General features: G+C 47.8%; 7 protein-coding genes across 7 annotated transcripts; 6 read left to right on the top strand and 1 right to left on the bottom strand.

The window, feature by feature from the left end:
• Positions 1-684: 684 nt before the first annotated feature.
• On the top strand, positions 685-2,426 carry N7509_006495 (arrestin C-terminal domain-containing protein; the record flags this gene model as incomplete). Its single annotated transcript, XM_056631132.1, has 3 exons — positions 685-940; positions 1,027-1,988; positions 2,070-2,426. Coding segments are annotated over 3 exons (1,575 nt in total), but the record flags the coding sequence as incomplete, so codon positions are not given.
• A 974-nt stretch (positions 2,427-3,400) lies between these two features.
• N7509_006494 (uncharacterized protein) lies at positions 3,401-4,069 on the top strand (the record flags this gene model as incomplete). Its single annotated transcript, XM_056631131.1, has 1 exon — positions 3,401-4,069. One exon carries the CDS (start codon positions 3,401-3,403, stop codon positions 4,067-4,069), a length of 669 nt encoding a protein of 222 aa, XP_056488392.1.
• A 3-nt stretch (positions 4,070-4,072) lies between these two features.
• On the top strand, positions 4,073-4,546 carry N7509_006493 (uncharacterized protein; the record flags this gene model as incomplete). The annotated part of the gene is made up of 1 exon (XM_056631130.1): positions 4,073-4,546. One exon carries the CDS (start codon positions 4,073-4,075, stop codon positions 4,544-4,546), a length of 474 nt encoding a protein of 157 aa, XP_056488391.1.
• A 4,650-nt stretch (positions 4,547-9,196) lies between these two features.
• On the top strand, positions 9,197-10,180 carry N7509_006492 (DUF2841 domain-containing protein; the record flags this gene model as incomplete). Its single annotated transcript, XM_056631129.1, has 4 exons — positions 9,197-9,242; positions 9,276-9,806; positions 9,862-10,040; positions 10,079-10,180. The coding sequence occupies 4 exons, from the start codon at positions 9,197-9,199 to the stop codon at positions 10,178-10,180; spliced, it is 858 nt and encodes a 285-aa protein (XP_056488390.1).
• Positions 10,181-14,931: 4,751 nt separating this feature from the next.
• N7509_006491 (uncharacterized protein) lies at positions 14,932-15,401 on the top strand (the record flags this gene model as incomplete). Its single annotated transcript, XM_056631128.1, is given in 3 exon segments — positions 14,932-15,023; positions 15,077-15,240; positions 15,256-15,401. 3 exon segments carry the CDS (start codon positions 14,932-14,934, stop codon positions 15,399-15,401), a joined length of 402 nt encoding a protein of 133 aa, XP_056488389.1.
• Positions 15,402-18,113: 2,712 nt separating this feature from the next.
• Positions 18,114-18,374, top strand: N7509_006490 (uncharacterized protein; the record flags this gene model as incomplete). Its single annotated transcript, XM_056631127.1, has 1 exon — positions 18,114-18,374. One exon carries the CDS (start codon positions 18,114-18,116, stop codon positions 18,372-18,374), a length of 261 nt encoding a protein of 86 aa, XP_056488388.1.
• A 2,402-nt stretch (positions 18,375-20,776) lies between these two features.
• Positions 20,777-21,660, bottom strand: N7509_006489 (uncharacterized protein; the record flags this gene model as incomplete). The annotated part of the gene is made up of 3 exons (XM_056631126.1): positions 21,441-21,660; positions 20,943-21,286; positions 20,777-20,875 (listed from the first exon to the last, which is right to left on the bottom strand). Exons 1-3 carry the CDS (start codon positions 21,637-21,639, stop codon positions 20,777-20,779), a joined length of 642 nt encoding a protein of 213 aa, XP_056488387.1. The 5' UTR covers positions 21,640-21,660.
• Between the last annotated feature and the right edge of the window lie 17 nt (positions 21,661-21,677).

Raw genomic sequence — 21,677 nt, 5'->3', positions numbered from 1 at the left:
CTTACCGTCCAATAGTCTGGATACTATTGCCCGGCCGGCGGGGAATATCTGGCAGGGGACAGCTCTCTACCCATGGTTCTATCTTACCATGACGCTAGCTATGGGAACTTCTCCATCTACCCTTACGTTGAAATAATTACACTTGGAGATAATCATGAGCTAGTGGTACGAACCACACAGTACCTAAACTTGGCGCGATCCGCCCCCGGTCACATTATGCTGCGCCATAGGGTAATTCTGGCCCAGGCCTTTCGAAACCCCGGTAGATAGGACGGGAAACACATTGCTCGGAGCTCGAACATATTGCCACCGAGAGATAGTCCAATTCCAATGAGGGTCATCGATCCGTGAATTAGAATGAGCATTCTTCTATCCCGCGCCGACGGCCGAAGTGATTTAGAGCCGTTTAGTACTTATCATCAGCTGTCAAGCGCACCTACTATCAAGTCTTGTAACATCATAAATAGCGGGATCATTAGCCACTGTGATAGTTAGCTTTCTCACATCACCTTTTGCTCTTAATTCATCGCCAACTGCGATCGGTCCAGAACTATCAGTCGCCTGTTCTGCTAGAACCAACTTCAGCGGTGGCTGTACATCGAACCGAAGTAACGTGCCTATATATGATATTGTAGAAATGGGTCTGATTCGGTCGCAGGATTTGCTACTCGAGAGAAGTGCGTGATGCAGTCATTGGAAGCTCCAATCGGTCGCTGCCATTCCTCGAGCCATGTTGTGGGTATTCGAGGGGGCCTGAAACTGAGCTTCATACTGCTCGAGCCTGTCATATACTTGCAAGGAGACGGAAAGCCCGATCGCCATTCCAAGAATCAGCCGGCAGTCTCTCGGGGTTATCTCCATCTTGAGGTCACCAAGCCGACCAAAATTAAGAGCATATGCGTCTCCTTCCATGGTCTTGCTAGGTTCCAGCCGTTGGGGGGTACGTCTTTTACCTGTCTTGAGCGCTATTGTGGCACCACCAATGTTTTTTTATGTGGCTAACTCATCATTCTATGCATTCACTAGGAAGTACTAGAAGACAGGATCTGATCACATGTGGTATTACCTACTTTGAGAACGGGCATGCGACATTACAAGACAGCGGCTATCACAACTTGTGCGAGAAGTCTATATCGGCTCAAGAGATTGGTCAGATTGTCAAAATCAACGCTCTAGCATTGCAGGTTGAGCAACTTTTACCTCCCGAGTATTATTCAGGCAGCTTAGATCGGTCTGGGCTTCCGCGCCCTTGTAGCGAAAGCCCCCAACATACCAACAACAGTCGCCCGAAAGGCCATTATACGATGTTTCCTGCTGGCGGTTATATCTACCCTTTCGAGTTTCTCGTGCACGACTCATTTCTTGAAACTATCAGCACTGGGCTTGTATCTGTTCGTTACTACCTCGAAGCTAAAATCGAATTCCCTGGAATTTTCCGTTCACAAATGCGTTCACAACTGGATATCCCGCTCCTTCGATTGCCTTCAGAAAACTCACTGGAACTAACTGAGTCAATTATTATCTCTAAGGACTGGCGTGAGCAGCTTCACTATGATGTTTGTTTCCTCGGCAGAAGCTTCCCTTTAGGCTCCCGGATACCAATAAGGTTGAAACTGACTCCTTTCATCGACCTAAAATGTTGGTGGCTGAAAGTATATGTGTCTCAGCAAATGCAGTACTGGAAAATGGGACGGGAAACTCGCGTATTACAGCTGGGTAAAAGAAAAGTGCTTCTGTTTGAAAAGCAGGCGGGGAATGAATATAGAAGCACCTATCCTGGCAGCAAAATCCGGATCACTTCAGACCGGGACAAAATACGACCGACAGATACGCAAACTTGGAATCTGCTCGGGGACGTACTGGAAACACGTGAAATTGAATTACAGGTGCAATTGCCCAGATGCCCTGAATTGAAAGAAATACCGCAGTGGCAACGACTTCATACAAGCACCAAAGCAGGTAAACCTGATGTGAACCACTGGATCCAGGTAAGGATCCCCGAAACCTGCTCAGCTACCCTCTGCCTTGAAGACTGAGCAATCTATACAATATGGCTAACTCTCGTACAGATCGTCTTCTGTCTTTCCAAGGAAGATAGGGATGGGACAGCAGCAAAAAAGCAGAACGCTTTCCAGCTCCTAATCATCGAAACACCCATCACTGTTCTATCCTGCAAGGCGACTCTGTCCAACATCTACGTTCCGTCATATGCAGTTGAACCCGATACGAAAGCAATGCCATTTCAAAATTTGGAATGCGACTGTGTTGGCAATGACTTTACGGAAAGTATTGCACCAATGCACAAAGCCGAAGTGTCAGAGACTGAAGCCAAGTCTGTTGAGCAAATCTTTCTAGACAATTTAACAAGGCCAGTCAGCTTCGAGAGCAGCTCCAGCGATATTAAGCCGCCTGCACAAGCCCATATAAGTAAATGGAGCTTTCAATATATTTTCCAATGAGTAGCACCATGAACAGCGACCGGGCAATATCAGAGTAGGTCAGTCAACTTCGTCATGGCCTTTCGGCGTTTCCCGATCGAAGGTCGCTCTCCCACATTCGTTGACATGGGGGGAAGGTCCTCGGTATCTTGGAACAAGATGGGCTTTTGGGTTTCCAATTGGAACTGAATTGTCCTCGCCATCCCGAGACTTCAATTTCCATCATAGAGCCAGAGCACTTCCTGCAACTCTCACCTGAAGGGGGATGCAGTCTCCAATGCGACAGGCGCCTTCAATGCGGTCATCCCTGCAAGCAAAAATGTCATTCGGAGTTACTTCACAAGGTTGTCTATTGCTCGGAAACTTGTCCTCGATCACTAAAGGGCTGCACACATTCTTGCCCAAAACGCGGTGGTGACCCTTGCCCAAAAAGGTGTAATATCCCCGTTCATGATACAAAACGAATTCTTCCATGCGGACACTCGATGGCCACTCTTCCATGTTGGCAAGCTCAAAATCCCGATCTCGTCCAGTGCCCCATACTTGTAAAAAAAGCAGGTTCCGCGCTGTAATCATACTGTTATTGTCGCCTGCCATACAGATGTTGATAGTGACGCGTATATATGCGAAGAAACTTGCTAGGTCGTGTTGGCATGTGGACATAACTGCAGGCGCTCCTGCTGTGCCATGAGAGTACCCAAAGGTCAGGAAATTGAACATGGAGCCTGTACACAAAAGTGCGGAAGACCATTCTCCACCTGTTCTCATGCCTGTAGCTTCGAATGCCATGGACAAGACGCATGCCCTGCATGTACATCACCTCGTGGTGTAGAGTGTGGCCACTCTAAATGCCCACAGCAATGCTCTGAGTCATGTGCACCTTGCGCTGTCTCACAATGTCTATCATCATGTCCTCATAGTACTTGCTCGATGCCTTGTGCGGCGCCCTGCGATCACATCCCATGCTCTTTACGCTGCAAAAATGTTTCGTTTCGACATGCGGTCACCAATGCCCGTCCGTGTGCGGCGAAATTTACCCCTCGGAGAAGTACTGTCAGATATGCGCATCCGCCGAGATCAAGGAGACCCCCGTGGACTTCATCTTAGGCGAATCATACCAGGAGATCAATCTCACAGAGAACTCCTGCATCTTTCCGAAGTGTGGGCACTTTTTGACCATCGAGAGCATGGACGGTCAAATGGATCTCCGAAAGCATTATTGTCTGGACGATCTGGAAAGGCCTACCGCGATATCTGCATCCTCAACACCATTTTCGATTAAGGACATCCGGACATGTGCCACGTGTCGCGGGTCATTGAGAGGACTTTCTCGCTATGGAAGACTCGTGAGACGTGCATTGCTCGATAAAGCAACAAAGAAGCTGATTTTGTATGTGAACCAACGGTACATGCCACTTGCCCAGGAGCTACCCCGTGTACTCTATGAGCTACAGAACCGCAATAGACTCGAGGCACTAGCTGCGGCGGTGTTCCGGGGTAATATACAAGCCAGGCTTGATGGACCCTCTGCGCATCAAGTCGAACTGATGAGCTATCGGATCAAGAAAACATCCAAAGTCCATTGGAGCGGCATTCTGGCTCTTCGCTGCAGGTTAAAAGAGTATCAATAGAGGATGAAGCTGGAAGAGCAGCCATTCATCCAGGTCCGCAATATGGTCGAAAATGCACGTCGACGTAAAACGACTTCTGGCCAGTTCGGCTTTCATGAAAGCGTACTCCAGACTAAAGGACAAATTCAAGCCGCTGTGCTGCTGCTCCGCTTAGACTTGGCTCTTCTGGGGGATTTCATTTTCATGAAAAGCCGTGTACACTCTGTTCGGGATCAGAGTGACTTGTTTGCCAACCCGAAAGAGAACAGAAAGGAAAGTCGGCTCCTGATAAGCGACTCAATATCTTCCCATCGCATCATCCAACAGGTTGAAGGACATATTTTCCTTGCACAGCTTTACACCTTGGAGCTACAAACCTCGAAACAGTCATCGCACGCTGAAGACTTACGCGAAAAAGCTAGAAACGCTCTCGAAGAGTCGGAAAGGCTTTGCAACATGCATCCTAGCCAGACACGTGGTTTAAGCCAGGAAATTTAAGGTAGCAGGTCTATGCTCAACGGTGCAACACATTACGCGCCAGTGACCAACGAAGAACGCATGGCAGTCTTGAATGCCATGGCAAGTGAGTTTCGGGGAACGGAGCATTGGTACTAACTAACAGTCACCTCAGGCGGCATACTGAGATTCCTTAAGCCTAAGGCATCTCAGTATGCCGCCTGAGGTGACTGTTATTGCGAGAATGGGCATCCGTTTACAATCGGCGAGTGCGGGGGAGCTATGGAGTTATCAAGATGTCCAGATTGTGGATCAGCCGTAGGCGGTCGAAATCATCCAACTGCTGGCGGAGTGACCTCAGCTCGCGACTTAGAGCAAGCATTTGGGCAGATGCATATTGGCCCTTGACTGATTTCAAATGTCCGTTGTGTTCTTTTGGAATGATCACTTAGCGACCCTACTATCATGAGTCTGGCGAATTTTGCTCATTGCCACTTAAGGCAGCGAAACGAGGCAGGGGCCGAAGTCGGAAAAGTGGACGAAGAAGTGAGGGCGGACGGATTAAAACTCAACCAGCACTTGATGCGACGGGGGAAAAGCTCACAATAGTAAGATTCCAGGCAGTTGGCCAGTTCACACCAGACTCGCGCCCGTCGCCACGTGCTAAACGGTGGTTAAGACTGCACCTCAAAGCTGAGCAGATCGAAGTCAATCGCGTTCGCAGACGAATTCAAACTCACTGCATACGCTTTTTCCCCGGAGTGTGACCCATGTAGCTAGTATTGATTGGATTCTAAGAGGTACCCAGATATTATGGCGCGAGGTTTCTTTTGAGGCTTTTTGAGAGTGAACACTGGGAACAATCTCTTGCTTATATGGCAGTCGACGGATTTAGCACGCAGTATTCTGGCAGACATATTCTATGAGACTCATGGAAGTGCGCGCAGGTTGAGAAGGCTTGAAATATCACATAGCTTAGTACTCGAAGGGAATCTTTCGCGCCAGCCAAAGCGTGACCGGCGTAATGTAATTCAACTTCTAATTCGATCTGAAGAGTCCGAGTCGCCATCGAATGAGACAAGTTAAATTCAGAAAGAACGCCTCTTTATTCCACAGTTATAGGGCTCTATTATGATGAGTCTTTCATCAAAGAAACCATAAGTCAACTAGGAAAACCCGCCTTGATCTTTCCCCAAATGTACGCGTTCTCCCTTGTCAGCTACATTCGGAAGGGGTGGGTCCTGCCTTGCCGCTTAGCTTCCTGAGTAGTCGTTCTCTGGGTCATCGCAGGTCGAAGGGTCCATGCCTCCAAGTCTGGGGGCGAAAGCCCAGAAACCCAGTTCCTGCCCCCAAATCAACACTCAAGCCCAACTTTCTCGCCATTCTGCCGATTTCGCCGGATCCTGCTTTACCTTCTTCGTATAGAATCGCATTTCAAAACACACTCTCAGCTTCTCCGCAAATCCTATCTTCTTCAGCTAGCATTTTTCTCTTGAATTGGTGTGGCTCTTGAAAGAATTGCAGGAAGAATCCGTTGTCTTGATAAGTTCTAGCATTTTGGGTTGATTGTAGCGCCGACTCGCCATGACTTAGAATCGACGCCTTCATTGGACGTCTGAACGCGTTGCCGACGTACTGATAGGTCAGTCTGAACACAAAATTGATGGTGTAGAAGATGCCTATCAGCTCTGCCACATGAACTGCCCAACGGTCCATCTGTCCCATTTGAATTTGTTCGGATTCCGCTACTTCCAGATTTATATCCAGTGCGACCACAGACGCGCCTAGATTACAGTTAGTTTCTCTCTCGGTTCTCCTTGGACTTTTTGGAGATGAATTGTCATCCCTTGTTGCCACTTCGGCCCAGGATCTGGCAGTCAGCCTTGCCGCTTCGATTTGCGCTCGCAAAGCATTCAGCTCTTCGTGGGTTTGCATTTTTTGTTCCTGAAGAATATTCTGGCCATGTACAAGTTCCTGAAGTTCATTCTGGGTGGTTTCGATTGCTGCGGTTTCATGGCGGATGACATCTTTCAAGGAGCCGATGAGCTTCCACACACCCTTGGCCGTGATCCGACGGATCCGACGGTGTAAAGGTATTACCGTTTCGAGGTCATTTCCATTCATTGTTCATCAAGCCGGCCGCGTCGATGACGGTGCGAGCTTGGTGGTCGTTCCCAGCTCAGTCGCGTCGGGCACAATATTGTCAGTGAACCTGCAAAAGAAACAATCATTGGCGATTCATCCTGTGTAAAATGGACAAATACCCAACCTTCACCCAATATCCAACCTCATGGCCATGAATATAGGCAATAATAATGGCAATGTACCAGGGTGGACTATACCGCGAGTGATTCTGCTGTCGACAGTGGAAGGGCTCGGCGAGCATTGACTAACAGCGCGCAGCTTGAGCTGGAAGCATTGGCTTAAACCTAGCGAATCGTAAGCCCAAGATGACCGATCAAAAACCCCCACTGATGAGATCCTACCAATCATATCTGGTTCTGAAAATCAACATGAGAGTCTGCTTTCGGCGCGATCTACCCGTGACATAGTCAGCAGAGATCACAGGGAGGGTCTACATTATCACTATTTTCACACCCTGAGTAAGATTCCCAAAGCTAGACAAGGCGCATACTTCAACTCGACTCGTGTAACACTAGAAATAGGCATGATTCTCAGGGAATCTTTCAGCATGGTGTCAAATGCTGGCATCGATCCACATACCTGCCAGGGGTGTAGTTCTCCATCGATCATAGACAAGCTAGAGGCGATGTTGCAAGCGTCAGCTCAATCACAAGTATGAGAGATCACGTTCGGTCCGAATCACGGAAAGCAGGTTCAAGCCCAGGCCATCTTCCGATGCAGACCTGTGCCACTTTGTGCTCTCTTGTCCTGGCACAAAACATAGGCCAAGCTCAAGATGTTCAATCGCGTCAGTCCAAGACGGGCGAGGTGGAAGAGCAACTAATCATGTCTTAGGGCTGGGCTAACTGGGGCGTGTTTTCAAAGAGACCGTTGTGCTGGGGTCTGGGGGACATTTTTATAGTGCTGCGGGCGCGTTGCTGCTAGCGCAGCTGCGATCGAGGGTCCGACCGAGTTGGCCCTCATATCGTGGCGTGCTGAACCGTTTCAAGATTGATTATATACTTGTTCGATTGGAACCCCTGTTTTCATCTCGATGAAAAACTATTCTGAAGTCTTATTCAGGGTTTCAACGTCGCTTCAACGTTCGTGACGCAGCTACCAGATCAAAACACCAAGAACGCATTATGTCAACTTTCATAAACATGAACTTCTACTAGTCAAAACCAATTCTGCGGCATCAATTAACTTGTCCTAAACGATGACAATCGCTCATTTCGATGATGAATATTTGACACCCAACATCGTAGGGATATATCCGTATGCAGAATCATCGACCAGCCTACTTTTGATATCTTATTGTTGGGATATTTTGTTTTCCTGCTTCTACTAGCATCAATTTCTGTCTAATATGCTATTGTCAAGGTGTTGGTTTGCGTAAAACATCGTATTCTAGAGGCCCTGCAATCACTGCTGGTTTTTAAGAATATATTCTCCAGCGATCTGCTTGGTTGAGCCCATCGCAAATGGAGGGAGAGCAAGTAGAAAACTGGACAGATGCGGAACTTAGCTAAGTCACTGTGAATATTCTAATGTAGACTACCTCGTTACGATCAGAAATTTTGAATAGTGTTAAGCAAACACTGATGCTGGGATCTTTTCCCATCAATCCCTTTTGCCGGTTCAGCTCTTGGTGGTCATCCGGAGCCGCATGCCTGACATCGATTTCTCATTCATTGCATCGCTGAGCGTCTACCCACAACGGTGCCGGCCATTTACGCTAATAGACCTACAGGGCCTTGATAGTATGTAGATATCGGCAGTCCTTATCATGAGAGCATATATGGTATCCCTGCGAGTTCAAAACACGGGGAAAGAATTCACAACATGTCCTTACCAAGGGGTATTTTCCGAGCCATTATGCAACATAGGCCGACTATTATCACTCGCCGTGTGTATTATTGAAGATGAGACCAACCCTGCAAGATGTGAATAGAATATTCCGTAAGAGCCTTTTTCCTTTGCCTATCCTTCTCTGCCCATTGATTGTACTACAAAGACTTCGACCACAGTAGGCATAGGGTGTGTGTTTCTGTCATGGGTAGTCATTTGTGTTAGATGTCCACTATCATTGGATTTCTCATAAATTAGGGGGTCCCTTGCATCAGCTAGAGCTCGGGCAGCTATCGAGCCCAAGAAGCTATAATCGCGCCACTGATTTAATTATTCGAATTTGTATCACCTAAACGTAGTGGTAGCTTTCATTCCCAAGGGATCTTGCTGGCCGTTTTTCTGGGGGCACGACACAGCAATTTCGTTCTGTAGAGGGAAATCGCTTGACAATCTTTGTTGCAAGTTGGGGCATTTCTTGGGGCAGCTCCCACTTTCAATAAGCCAGCCAGTTGGTTCGCTTCGAGGCTGAATAGATAGATCACAAAGTTTTGATTATTCGCTAGCCCCTGAACTTCTCCATTATTAACCTGCCGCACGCAAAAGGCCTTAACAGGACGCTGTCTCTCAACGAAGCGAAGCCCACATCACGGTCGAGTGGTCTTGCCGTTCGAAGGTAACCTATCGTCTCCGCCACTGCTCCAGGAGAAGTTTGGCTAGATGGAAATTACCAGCGTGCCGGGACAACAACTCAACAGGGAATTTGGTCAGCATTAGGCCCTCACCTTTATTGATCAAGAAGGAAATCTTCGCCACAAGACGTCTCTTTCCATCTCCGGAAGTGCCCAGACTATTCTGTCCCCTCAATTGACCTCGAAGTTTCTGAAGGCGGTGGCAAGATCAAGTAAAGGCGGCTTTCCAACGCCTGCTCCAGAACTGCCTGACAGCAAGTCTCTGAATCCGCCCACATCATCGCTAGCGCCTACCGTTCCTAGAATGGCAAAAATAGGCGCAAATTTGCAACTCAGAAGAAAAATCCGTACCCAGGAGCGTAACTTCGATGTCCAAATGGCCACAATATCTGTCAATGACCAAGGGTTTCTCCGTCAATACTATGAAAAGGTCTTCCAGAATTTACAGCAAACCAATTGCCGGGTTATTGCCAAAGCCTATATAAGACTCGTCGAGCCTCGCAAGAAAGCTCAATATCCCTACAATGGAAGGAAGACCGTGGCAGGCAAAATACAGCAATTCAGTCCTGAAGAGACAAAACCGCCATGGTGGCCACTTGGTGTGAGCCACCACGAACCCGACCACCTCCCTAAAGTTGGTGAGAAAAGCAGTTATTTCCCCCTTGATATTGACTCAACTGACCCTTGAATCAGAGCGCATTAAGCTGCTCGTCCATATCCTTTGCGAATTACGCGCCAGCCACAGAATCACCGCGCAGAAGTTGAAAGATGCAGGGCGGCCTGTTCAACTGCACATTTCTCCGATCGAACGATTACAACTACTGGACGAATTATACCACGTTAGAGAGGAGGAGGAAAGATTCCTGGATTCAGTGACCGGTAGGTTCTTACTATTACCTGCAAGCTCTAGGCTAACGAGGTGCAGATGGAAGTGCTAGAGTCGCGATTTCGCAAGCAAACTTACCAAACCACATGGAAGTTGCCTACGGACAAAATTCTTGGGGTATTGTGAGGTCTCGGGTTGAACAAAGGTCAAAATACAAGCTGTCAATCCATAACTTGTCAATGCGCATCCAACCTGCCAAAAGGATGATTCCATTGAATGTGCCTATGGGCCCATATACTATCGTGAATGCTTCTCGTCAATCAAGTCTTTTCATAGATTCTGGCGTCAGCCATTCATCGCTGTCTGTATGGCCTCGAGACCCAAAGCGAAAGCGCTTATGTGTTGAGAATCGCAACTCAACCACAAGAGCTGTAGATCATGAAACGAAAGTGTGTATTCTCTCCGCAAACCTTGGACCGAGCTCCTTAAAAACTAACGAACCCTCTTGAGGATCCCTGTAGACTGCCTACACAGCTATTGGCTGAATTCAATAGTGCATTTGGTGATCAATTTCACCTGGATGGACTTAGGCCCATTGGAAACACCACCGAAACAGCGCCCCGCGCTTCCGATCGTCAGATAGATGTCCACGTTTCCGACTTGGGTTTAACTCCAAGAGTTGAAAATCTTGCAAAGCCGCAGCAATCGTCACCTGGCCGTTCTGGTTATTTGAAACAAGCACGTATGTCCATATACTTCTCGGTAGCTTCTGATCAGTCTAATAATGTCTTAGTGCTTTGTTTATATTTCCGCACATACAAAGAGGCTGGGTATTTTGGAGACGATGATATTTATTTCGCAGTCTACCTCAAACAGCGGACTACAGAGGATTTGGTGAGGTGCGTGTGTGCGAAATCATCCGCCAATTATGCGCAGGTAAAAAAGAAAGTGGTTGTGAAGTCAGATAGAACGATGGCCCTGTTGGATAATGAATTTGTGAAAAGATTAATCACTGATCAAACCCTGGAGATTGATTTCATACCAATTTCTCGGGGTTTCAATACTGTAGCTAAAAGAGCCCAGCCCCTGGAAATGAGAATAAGGATTTAAAGATTCCAATATTCGAATCTACACAGTCGTCATTATGTTCCAGAGAGTACCGCTTAGAATATGGCAAAAGTAGCAAGGGATTATATATTTTCAGTAACTTGATGAAAATTACGAAGTCCTGTTACTCAAATTCTCTTGGAGCACTAACACAGTTGGACTTTCTCCGCCAAAGAATCACTGATAATATCTCATCATTGCTACTGTTACAGTCTCGCCGACATGGGGTACTGCAAGGTTACCCTCGTAGCGGAGACATGTCACCGTTTGCAGCAAAGTTTCAATGGTCTCTCTGCTAAAAGGATCATAGACATTACGCCATTATTGCTACAGTTACGCTATCTGTTGTGATATGAGGCTGGTGCAGATCAGGAACCCAGCCGAACCATCGGAATTAATCCCTAGATATCTATACGAAGAACCAAGTTGATTTTCCAATCAACTTGGTTCTTCTCGTTGTGTATATATAGCCTAATGTTTCCCTCTGACAGGAAGCGACAACTTCGCGACCTGGAAACATCTCATGACCTCCTACCTCAAAGCGAGGCAAGTCTGGGATGTCGTGTTGGGCGACCTTGAGCGTCCTGACTGCTCATTCAAGTACGCCAAACCCATTACGGCGGACCCACCCGTTGGTGGAACCGCACCTCAACGGGGCGGTGAGGCAACGCGCGATTGAGGCGCGCCTCGAAGTGGAGGTCCAGGCATTCGAGCGCCACCGTGAATGGTCGCGCCGCGAAGCCGAGGCCTACCACACTATCTTCCGATATCTGTCCCCCCCATATCAGTATCCATGTCGCGGGGCTAGAGACATCCCGCCACCTCTGGAATGAACTTGAAGAACGGTATCGGCGGATAGAGCTCGCCACGTTCTGCGAGCTGTTCGCCCAGCTGCGTGAGACCACCGGCGAGCGTTGAGGCAGTGCACGTGAATTCGTCGATCGTGTACGGATGCTAGTCCATCGGTTGAATGCGATCGCCCCTGGGTCCATCGGCGACAGAGCGCACATTGCAATCCTACTGACGCAGATCGGACCGGAATACATCCTGATTGTAGATGCGATCCAGAATGATAAGGATCCTGTCAACCCGGCAAATATTGGCAACCGTCTAGCAAATGCCGAGCAGACGGTGCAGCGAAAGGACGCTGCAACGTTCCCCCAGAGAGTCCCCGGCGGAACAAGCCACCCCTTCATCAACACGGTGCAGAAAAACACCAAGAAATGCAATTACTGCAAGAAGCGCGGTCATGTAGCTGCGGAGTGCTGGAAGAAGCAGCGCGAACAACAGCCGCCTATGGGCCATGCCCTGAAGGCGGAACGGAGTGTTTCCGGCTCACCAAGAAATAATTTACAAAATATACCATCAAGCCAGATGGAAGATCGGCAGGGCCCGCCGACTTCCAAGAGACCGAGGATCAATATCGTGAGGGCGAGGGTGACGACCCTTTATACCTACGCACCGCAACCCCGGTGGATCCTGGACTCGGCTGCCACCAGCCACATCTGCTGGGACCGGAGCTGCTTCAGCAGTCTTCGGATCCATCGCGAGATGTTGGACACGGCGGGCGATCCAGTGGAAGCCGAAGGGATTGGTACGGTGAAGCTCACGCTCCGGGGGAAGTTCAACCAACCTCTGGTGCTAAAGAATGTATACTTCGCGCCACGCGTCGGGATAAACCTGATCAGCGTGCCGAAGCTACTACGAGACCGCTATTTGGTGGTGGCGCACCCGCAGAACGTCTTCGTGCAACGCCGAGGACGGACGGTAGGGACCGCCTACCATGCGGAGGAGGATCTACTGATCCTGCGGTGCCATGTGAGCAAGAGATCCCGAGAGCGAGTCCACCTCGCGAGGGCGCCGGCGACCCATGACCATGCAGATTCCCTGGAACCGCAGGCGGTGGCCATGGACGTCGACGACCCTCGAGAGTCAAGTGACGTAGAATGTACAGCGTCAACCTCTGAACTCGGTGGTAAAGCTCGGATACTCGAAGCAGATGCGGGCACAGGAGGGGACTAAGCCTCCGAAGCGCTGTGGCACGCTCGGATGGGATATCTGAACCGGGGCGACTTGAGGGTGGCCCTCCGGCAGACTGGCACTCCGTACCGACCGCTGACGCCGGCGCAGCTGCAGGCAACGCCGCAGTGCCCGGCGTGTATGTCGGGTAAGCAGCATCAGAAGAGGAACTCCCGTGCACGACGGCCACGTCTGCATTCAACGAGAATATTCGAATTGATTCATTCGGACATCATGGAGATGCCAATGGCCAAAGATGGCTCCAGGTACGTGATCACCTTTACTGACGATTATTCTCGAGGCTCGTGGGCATATGCCATGAGATGGAAGCATGAAGCGCTCCAGAAGTTCCAGAGCTTCGAGGCCTGGGTGCACCGACAGTTCGGCGCCCGGATAAAAAGGTTCCTCACCGACAACGGGAGAGAATATTTGCCCATTGAGACACATCTCGAATCCCAAGGAGTTGAATTTGATACCTCGCCGCCCTACTGCAAAGGGCAGAATGGACTGGCCGAACGTACCAATCGCACCATCAGGGAGCGGATCAACACGCTCCTGTCCAATGCGAACCTTCCTCCTTCCTGGTGGATCGAGCTCTTGGACACGGTGGTCTATCTCAAGCTGCGCGCTGCAGCATCGATCTTACAGAAGAAGGCCCCGTATGAAATTAGACACCGGGAGCCGCCGTCACTGCTGCATCTGCGACGGATCGGCTCCCGTGCATGGGTACTGATACCGAAGGAGCACCGAGCAAAACCCGGGCCCAAATCATCCGACTGCCGATTGCTGGGTTACTCCGAATCAAACCCGTACAAACTTTATGAAGTTCATTCGGGAAAGACAGTCTTCTCCCATGATGTCGAGTTCGACGAGAGGATCCCTGTAGCATCCATCCATCGAGGGGGAAACAGGTGATAACCTCCCAAAAAAATGCTTCTCCATCACCGGTCTTTCCAACAGCGGTTCGGTACCACCACCGACTAGCGTACTGTCACCTGTAGTGATTCAGAGGAACATTGGTTGTCTTATTTCAGCGGGAATAGATAAGGCTATATACACAACGACCGTTGGTAAACATCTGCAGGACCATAAAGGAGCATTATCCTAAGCTCAGTCAGTCAGTGGCCATGATGGGCCGCTGTGAACGGTCGAAACCGCTGTGGCACAGCCCTGGCATGGTGGGGCCCTGCTGTGGGCCCCTTCGCTTTGAAAATCGATCATCCGAGTGCCGCAACAATGCAGCGTCAGTTACTCAAGCGCTAGGCTCTTTTCATCTCCGTATGGGCAGATACTCTTCAATTGAACCGCGTACTCAGAATAGGGCCAAGTCTGCGTCGCGCAGAGATCCGCCTCGAGATCCGCCGCAGGATCCCTTCCCAGTACGTCGAGTTCAATGAAAATGGAGAATTCGCTCGCTGCGTTGAAACCTTTCTCCGTATCTGTCCTAGCTAGCTGGCACGGTCTGCCGCGTCCATGGTTTCCCAAATGTGGGCCGTAGGCCAAGCGGAGTCAGGTGGGGTAGGCGTGACACTGCTAGACTGGCTGGACTTCATGGAGGAGATCGGTTTAATAGAGGTTTAGGATGAGGAGATCTTAAGAATTTCGAAAGAATGAAACAATCTGAGAGGACAATTGTGACTTTTCGACGCACGTGGTGCCCCATTAGAGCAGCCGTCATAAACACGTCACCTCTCCTCTTGGTAAATAGTGCTTATCCCCAGGCCCTTTTTCGATCTTTAGATCGTTAATGCAATATTCGTTACTTGCTCAGGCAAACAGTTCCTCCGATTCAATCAACCTATCGGTTGATCATGGCCTCTTCGTTGTTCCAGCAACACCTCCATATCCAAATTCAAGATGACTTGAAGTATGACATCCGTATCGAAAAGTCAAACTTTGCCAGGTATTTCTACTACTCCTTAGTATTCAAGGCGGTATTGTCTGACATATACGCAGCGGCCAGTTTTACAATGAGGACGACAAATGCGATAACCTGACTTCTGACGATGTTGACGACATGATTATTCGACATAACGGCGGTATACGGATGGTCTGCTCCATGTACGGATCTCAAGGAAGAATCGATCTTGTTGACGATGTAAAGGATATAAGGATTTGTAGTTTATCCTGAAGAGCCTCTATGCAGCCCGGGTCGTCGAATGAATTCGAGAATTTAACGACGATGCAAGTTACACGGTTGAAATTGGCACGTGGAACGAATCTGGGACTATGGGAGTGGTTCCTGTTACTATCAAGGAGAGATTTTGATCACAATTGCTGAAGCTCTTGTCTCAATAGGCGTTGTGATCACTCTCTCTACTTCGAAGGTCCTTGTTGGTACTCGTAGGCCGGGGGGCCCTCGTTCTCCCGGTAGCACCTCGGAGAGATTCTCCCCCGTCCACACGGGGGGCCGCTTCACGGACAGTCTCCTTCGCACTATTCTCGCTGCTTTTGTTTCCTTGCTGATGATACTTTGAAATCGTCTCGTCCTTAGGTCAGATGTCCCACATTTTTTATGGCGAATTCAATCGAAAGCGGCAAATTTTGCGGATTGAAAATGCTCGATCATGACGATATTTGGCTAAGAACTTGTGAAGCTCCATTAGATTACCTGTTGAATACCCATCGACTATACAATCAAATCACGAATTCACCTTCAAAAAAGCGCAACCCCAGATTCATGCTCTGCAGTCCACTTGTACCATCATATTTGGCTGTAGAGATGCAAGATTAAATTTTTTTAATCCGTCACTCTCGACGCGCCTGCTCGTTCTTTCGAGTATGGATGCACGAAACAGTGGCTCGATGGAGGGTCGATGATCGATCTCAATGATCGAAATTTCGATGGAAACCAGCTTGATCATATCGAATATATAGCCTCATTTTCCCTCTTGAATAATGATCCATCTTCCTTTGAACCACACCAGCTGCCAATCCCGACCTGGAAGTCTTTCGAAGACATCACTTGATGTTTCACTGAATTGGTCGTGGTGAGCAAGCAGCCCGCATGGACACCTCATGACATTTTGCTTCTACATTTTGCTTCTCCGACAAGCGGCTCATCGCGAGTGAGTTTTTCGTATTGTCTCCACGGAACGCAACCTGTCCGCTGAGCGACCGTGTGGCCTCAATGGGCTACGTTCGACCGCTCGAAATTTCCTAGAACCCCCGAATCTGCGTTCAATTAATGAAAAAAAATGATACGTGACCTGATAGAATTCGTCATTCTTCCGAGTCATCTGGTTAAATGGCCAAGACGCAAAAAGATTATTGCTGTGGTTCGGAGGTATGGAAATGATTATTATTACTCGGAGGGAAACTTGAGGCTCTATATACAACGATAAGAACAAGTTGATTTTCAATCAACATGTTTCTGCGTATAGATATCTCGGGATTAATTCCGATGGTTCGGCTTGGTTCCTGATCTGCACCAGCCTCATATCATAGCAAGACCTTTAACGCTTAGTAAATTGTTGATGACCAAACCGTGGAGTCCCGAGCCAACCGAATCCCCCGCCCACCGCGATCGACGTGCAGCTGATCACGGCCAATCCCTGACGCGCAGCTGTCTGATCGAGCTCTTCCCAGATTGCCCCATCCTGAACGGCCACCGTCTTAGACCCTAGATCGGCAAAGAACTTTCACATTGCGGACAGCACGATAATGATGCCCCCATGGGTCGTAAAGGAATCCCTGTACTGCTGCCTAATTAGCACTGATTGCTTTCAAACCTGAAATTCCTTCGCTTACCACAACAATCAGAAATTCAATGGCCCAGATAAATCAAGGAAGCATTTGTCTTTTCATGAGTCGAACTTGATCAAAATAATGCTCATAAGTCTTCAAGATACTTCGCTGCTCTCTCGAGATATCGGTGGGCAGTGAGATATCTCGACCTATCTGGCACCATCTCATTGTATTTGACGAGGATTCTTTTAGGAATATCGAATTCATCAAGCTATTGGATGAGACTTGATCGCAAGAGATGCTGAAGTGATTGGCAGTGTCGGGCGCTGACATAGATAGAGATGGGTGCATCAAGAAATAACGGCATATATCACAGCAGAAAGGTCCTTGCGATGTTTTGCTGTCGCAGGTCAAGCATATCTCATACCCCAAGGGCATATCTGGAGAGATTATTGGTGGAAATAGAAATGGTCAATATTTTCTCGCACAGTAGCTGTTGCAAAAAGAAGTTTTATTATATCCCTTGGTTACTGACTGCATCATGCATTATAATAGGTAGGGTGGGTTCAAGCGATCATTTTGATTTTATGGGTCTCTGGGTCTTCCTGAAAGAGAATGAATCTATGGATGGGATAATGACGGACGACGCTTGGTCTCTGAGTGCTACGTAAGGACCATTAAATTTCATTGGTCGGAAACGAATGCCAGTAGATTACGACCAGGATGAATATATGAGAAAGTCCACATGAGCCATCTACAGTAGGTGGTTGAAGAGTCCTGATAGCGCCCTATTGGAAATGCTATTGGCTGGCTGGTAGAATGTGGCAGAATTTTTGTAGAGAATTTGGGTTATTAGAAGTCATGCGATTGGTTGGGTAAATTAGCCGCGCATTCAATAGCTGGGACTAGGCCTCGCCAAAACCCGACGTCAGGCCCGCGAATTTCAAAAGCGGCCGATCTCCCCGTCCTATTTTCACCACTTATTTTGAATTCAGGGCCAAGTGGCGTTCAATGTCCCAGAAAGCTTTTCCTGCCAAAACCTGCTTTGCGTCAGTATTATTGGATGCAAACGGAGATCCTTGTGGTACGCATACTGTGGCTAAGGAATTAAAAGGTGGTGGGTATTTCAAAACCTCTTGCAATTTTCTTAGTTCAACTTACTACTAAACTACCAGATTACGACGGCTGGCATATCTTATCCACCTATCTACACCTTATTGACTCAATACATCAAATTATTAAAGATACGCATCTTTCGATCGCGCAAATCTCGCTCACTCAATGCTATACCACTGATTTCAATGCCATGGCATCAAACTCGGGAGCACACCAGGAATTCGGGGAAGGTCCCCGCCTACAGGATAATGCTGCCTATCAGGACGACAGTGCGCTGAATATATATGCTTTCGCTTGGGAGCGTCGAGCCAGGGTAGCACGGAAAGACGCTGATGCAGCAGAGGCACAAGAACAGTGGGAGGACTGGGATTACTATGTCGATCTAGCCGATCTATGTGAAGGGATGGCCTGGAAAGCTCGCTGTCAGATGGAAATCCACGGTATCACCTGAAGGTTCGGTGAATGACGGTCGATCGAACTGAGATTGAATTTGACCTCTGAGATCTAGGATCTTACGTGAGTTTCTGGACTGTTTGGGATAAGATTGGAGTATAAAAGTTTAGGCAGGGAGCTTTGAGATCGGTTATCCTGAATGTTTCTTAAATAGCCTATGCTAAGAACTTGATCACACGGGCGCGATTGCCATATTAAACATGGCCTTCTCTGCTAGCTAGCCAGCATAGTACACCATCTCATTGTTGGGGGCAGGAAATGCTATTTATAACTCGAAAACGGCTTTTCATCACGAGGATGGCAAATATAAGATGAAAAAGGCCCAAACGCAATTAAGAGATTTTCATAATCTTGGCCACAGGAGAATTCCAGTAAACGCTGGACTTTACAGCGACCATCAATCAAGTTCCGTCCAACGTTCACCTAAAATGGATGTACTTTCTTTGTAGCTCTCCCAAATCATCTCGCATCACAGCAAATATAAAATGGACTCCCCGGATAAGTTGACTGTGTGTTAATCACCCTTCGCGTGGGTCGTGGGTCAGTCTTCCCAAGTCATTTGCGTGGAGCTTTATTTGGCTCCCAGCTACGACCGTTTGGTAGATTTAAATGACATTGAGCTCACTTGAAACCTAGTTTTCAACCTGATATAGGCCGGAGACATAGAAGACATATGTTTTATGACCGACCATAATCCATGTTTGAAGGCAATGATCGTGAAATACATGGCGACATGGTAGAGGGTGTATTAATTGTGACTTCGAGACCTGGTTGAGGCAAATGGGACTAGTTTATTCTCTTAGCTTCTATAGAAAGATTATTCGATTTACTAGTTGAATATACGATCAAGGTTTCTTAAACTATCCTGCTCGGTTTTCACGGATGCCCACCATACTATCAGTGGTTTGGGTAACGCTTTCTTGAATTGTGCTAATCTTTGAAATCTGCATTCATCCATCGGGAGTTGGCAAATAGCTCACGTTTCCATATATGGTGATCAAGCGCTCAGAGTCCTGGCGTTCCAGGTCGCTCTATTGCCATTCATTCATTGATAGCGACAAAATTTAGAAAGGTATACTCACAGCACCATATCGACCGTACACATTACAACGATACCGTATAAAGCTGGCAAAAGCAAATGCGTATCTTCACGGGAACCGGAGATTGGCCTGTCCGTTATTAGGTCTCGTATTGGACTTCAAGATAGTAATGCAATCATTTACCGAACTTATTGGAGATACTATATATTCGCTATAGTATCGTATGATATTTCATCCATTTGGGGAGAAAAATAACCGAAGCTTTAGTATCCGTTGGTTTTCATGGGTCTAGCGAAAATTGTACACCAGAAAATCGGATAATCAGGTGACGAACTAAGGTCATATCTTATTGTCAGCGCATCGAGTGGTATTTTACCACTAGCAAGCGATTGATCACCCAGGAACCCACATTTCTTTGTGTTTTGTATGGTAAATTGGTTCAACTAGCAACCTCGGTGTAATAACCACCGAGTATACGCACATACCGGGGGGGGGGATTTCAACCTGCCCTCGATCGCATGCTTATTTCGATTCAACCAATCATTTTATCCTGAATTGGTTCCGCTTGATCTCATTCGTCCTGAATGCATACTAGTCCATACGCTTTTAACAAGTGCTGATAAGCTAAAACTCAAGCTAGGCTACGTATCGCCACGAAGACATAATTGGCCCAGTTCTGGAAACTGTATTTACGGTAATTTTGATGATCTACCAGAAATACATCAAGAAAAATGATGGGATTTTCTTTGACCATATTAGGTTTAGCGCTAACTTTGTGGGGCGCCAGAAAAGAAGGCGCGAGTGTCAAGGGGGTAATCTGCTCTCGAATTCACCGTATACTGATTCGGTCGTTAATTTATCTTATGTCGGAACAGAAATGTACGTCCAATCAGGTCCATGGATTGTTGTCTGGTTCTTGTTATGTTCGCTCACATACTAATTTGTATGCGACCGACCATGACTAAGACTCTTGGCTAAGTTACAATGATACATACTGACCATGCCTTACAATACCAATTCCCCACTGATACCGACACTTTAATTAATAATAATTAGTACAGATTTTTAACTATACAGTATGGAAAATGGGTCTCATGAACTACACTGAAAAGATGCGAAGACCTATATCCTGATCCGCAAGACTTCGTTAGATTGGATCATATTATTGTACGGTTTACACTCTGACGTCTTAATTGTTGCACTACGGCTAATATACTATAATGTTGCTTTCGTTTCTTTTTCTTTCCACTTCTTTTAGATTGTCAAGTTGACATACTATCATACGGAAGCTACCAGTATTAAGGAATGTGTGAGAGTTTCTAAGTGTGGATATTCCGAATTCTTCTCTCGCTGTCTACAGTTACTTCGCAAATGCAGTAACGAACGTATTCCACACCAATATATCCAGGCTCTTCCTCGCTTCCTTCACAGCTGCACTCCCAAGTACTTTCTCTCTCATCTACAATCCCAAAGTCAGCCAACTGTTCTCAACCACCAACAAAGGTTAGAAGATATTTCAAGCTCACCTCACTACCCTCCCACCCCAACACACCAACCCACCTCTTCTCCTCTAGATTGAGACTCGTCCCTTGAATACTATCGCCATTCCCATTCACACCACCCGCCTCTGCAACCGCACTAACAAACTTCTCCCACGCTCCCCTCGCCTCCACTACTTTCTCATCCCCCTCCCCGATCTTCACCTGCCACACCTCCGTCAGCGCATTCCCAAACACGACACTCGGCCCGAGATCCGTGTTATAGAGCTGTGGGACTGGCGGGGCAACAGAGTGAGGCTTCACGATGGATTTGAAGTTCTGGAAATTGGCTGATGCGACGAAGGTGTTGAAATGTGAGGCGTCTTCCCACTCTGTCGAAGAATCAGGATCAGTCTATGTTCGAATTTGCGCGAGCGCTGAGAGGAGGGAAAGGATAGTAGTAGGACGGGAATGGAACATGATGACATCAAGAGAAAGGAAAGGAGGAAAGGGAAAGAAACGGGGAAGGAAGAGGAAATGACGAACCAAGCCCAACACAAAGTCTGAAGTCCCCCGACACATCATTGCCATTCTCGAGGAGAATCTTCCCGAAGTATTTAGACTTAGGAGGAGTGGCATGTGTATCAAGGATTGTGATGAGAATAGGTGCGATCTCGGTGGTGAATGTTGCTTCCGTTACGGGATCTGTCTTCAATGTTGGGACAACCAACTCGGTGAAGGGCATTTTTGCTGTTGTGTTTAATCGGGGAATTAAAGGATGAG

Source organism: Penicillium cosmopolitanum (genome assembly GCF_028827165.1).
Source record: "Penicillium cosmopolitanum strain IBT 29677 chromosome Unknown utg000007l:1.0-333516.0:1.0-333752.0, whole genome shotgun sequence".
Taxonomy (NCBI): Eukaryota; Fungi; Ascomycota; class Eurotiomycetes; order Eurotiales; family Aspergillaceae; genus Penicillium; species Penicillium cosmopolitanum.
This window is presented reverse-complemented; position numbering and strand designations above follow the sequence as displayed.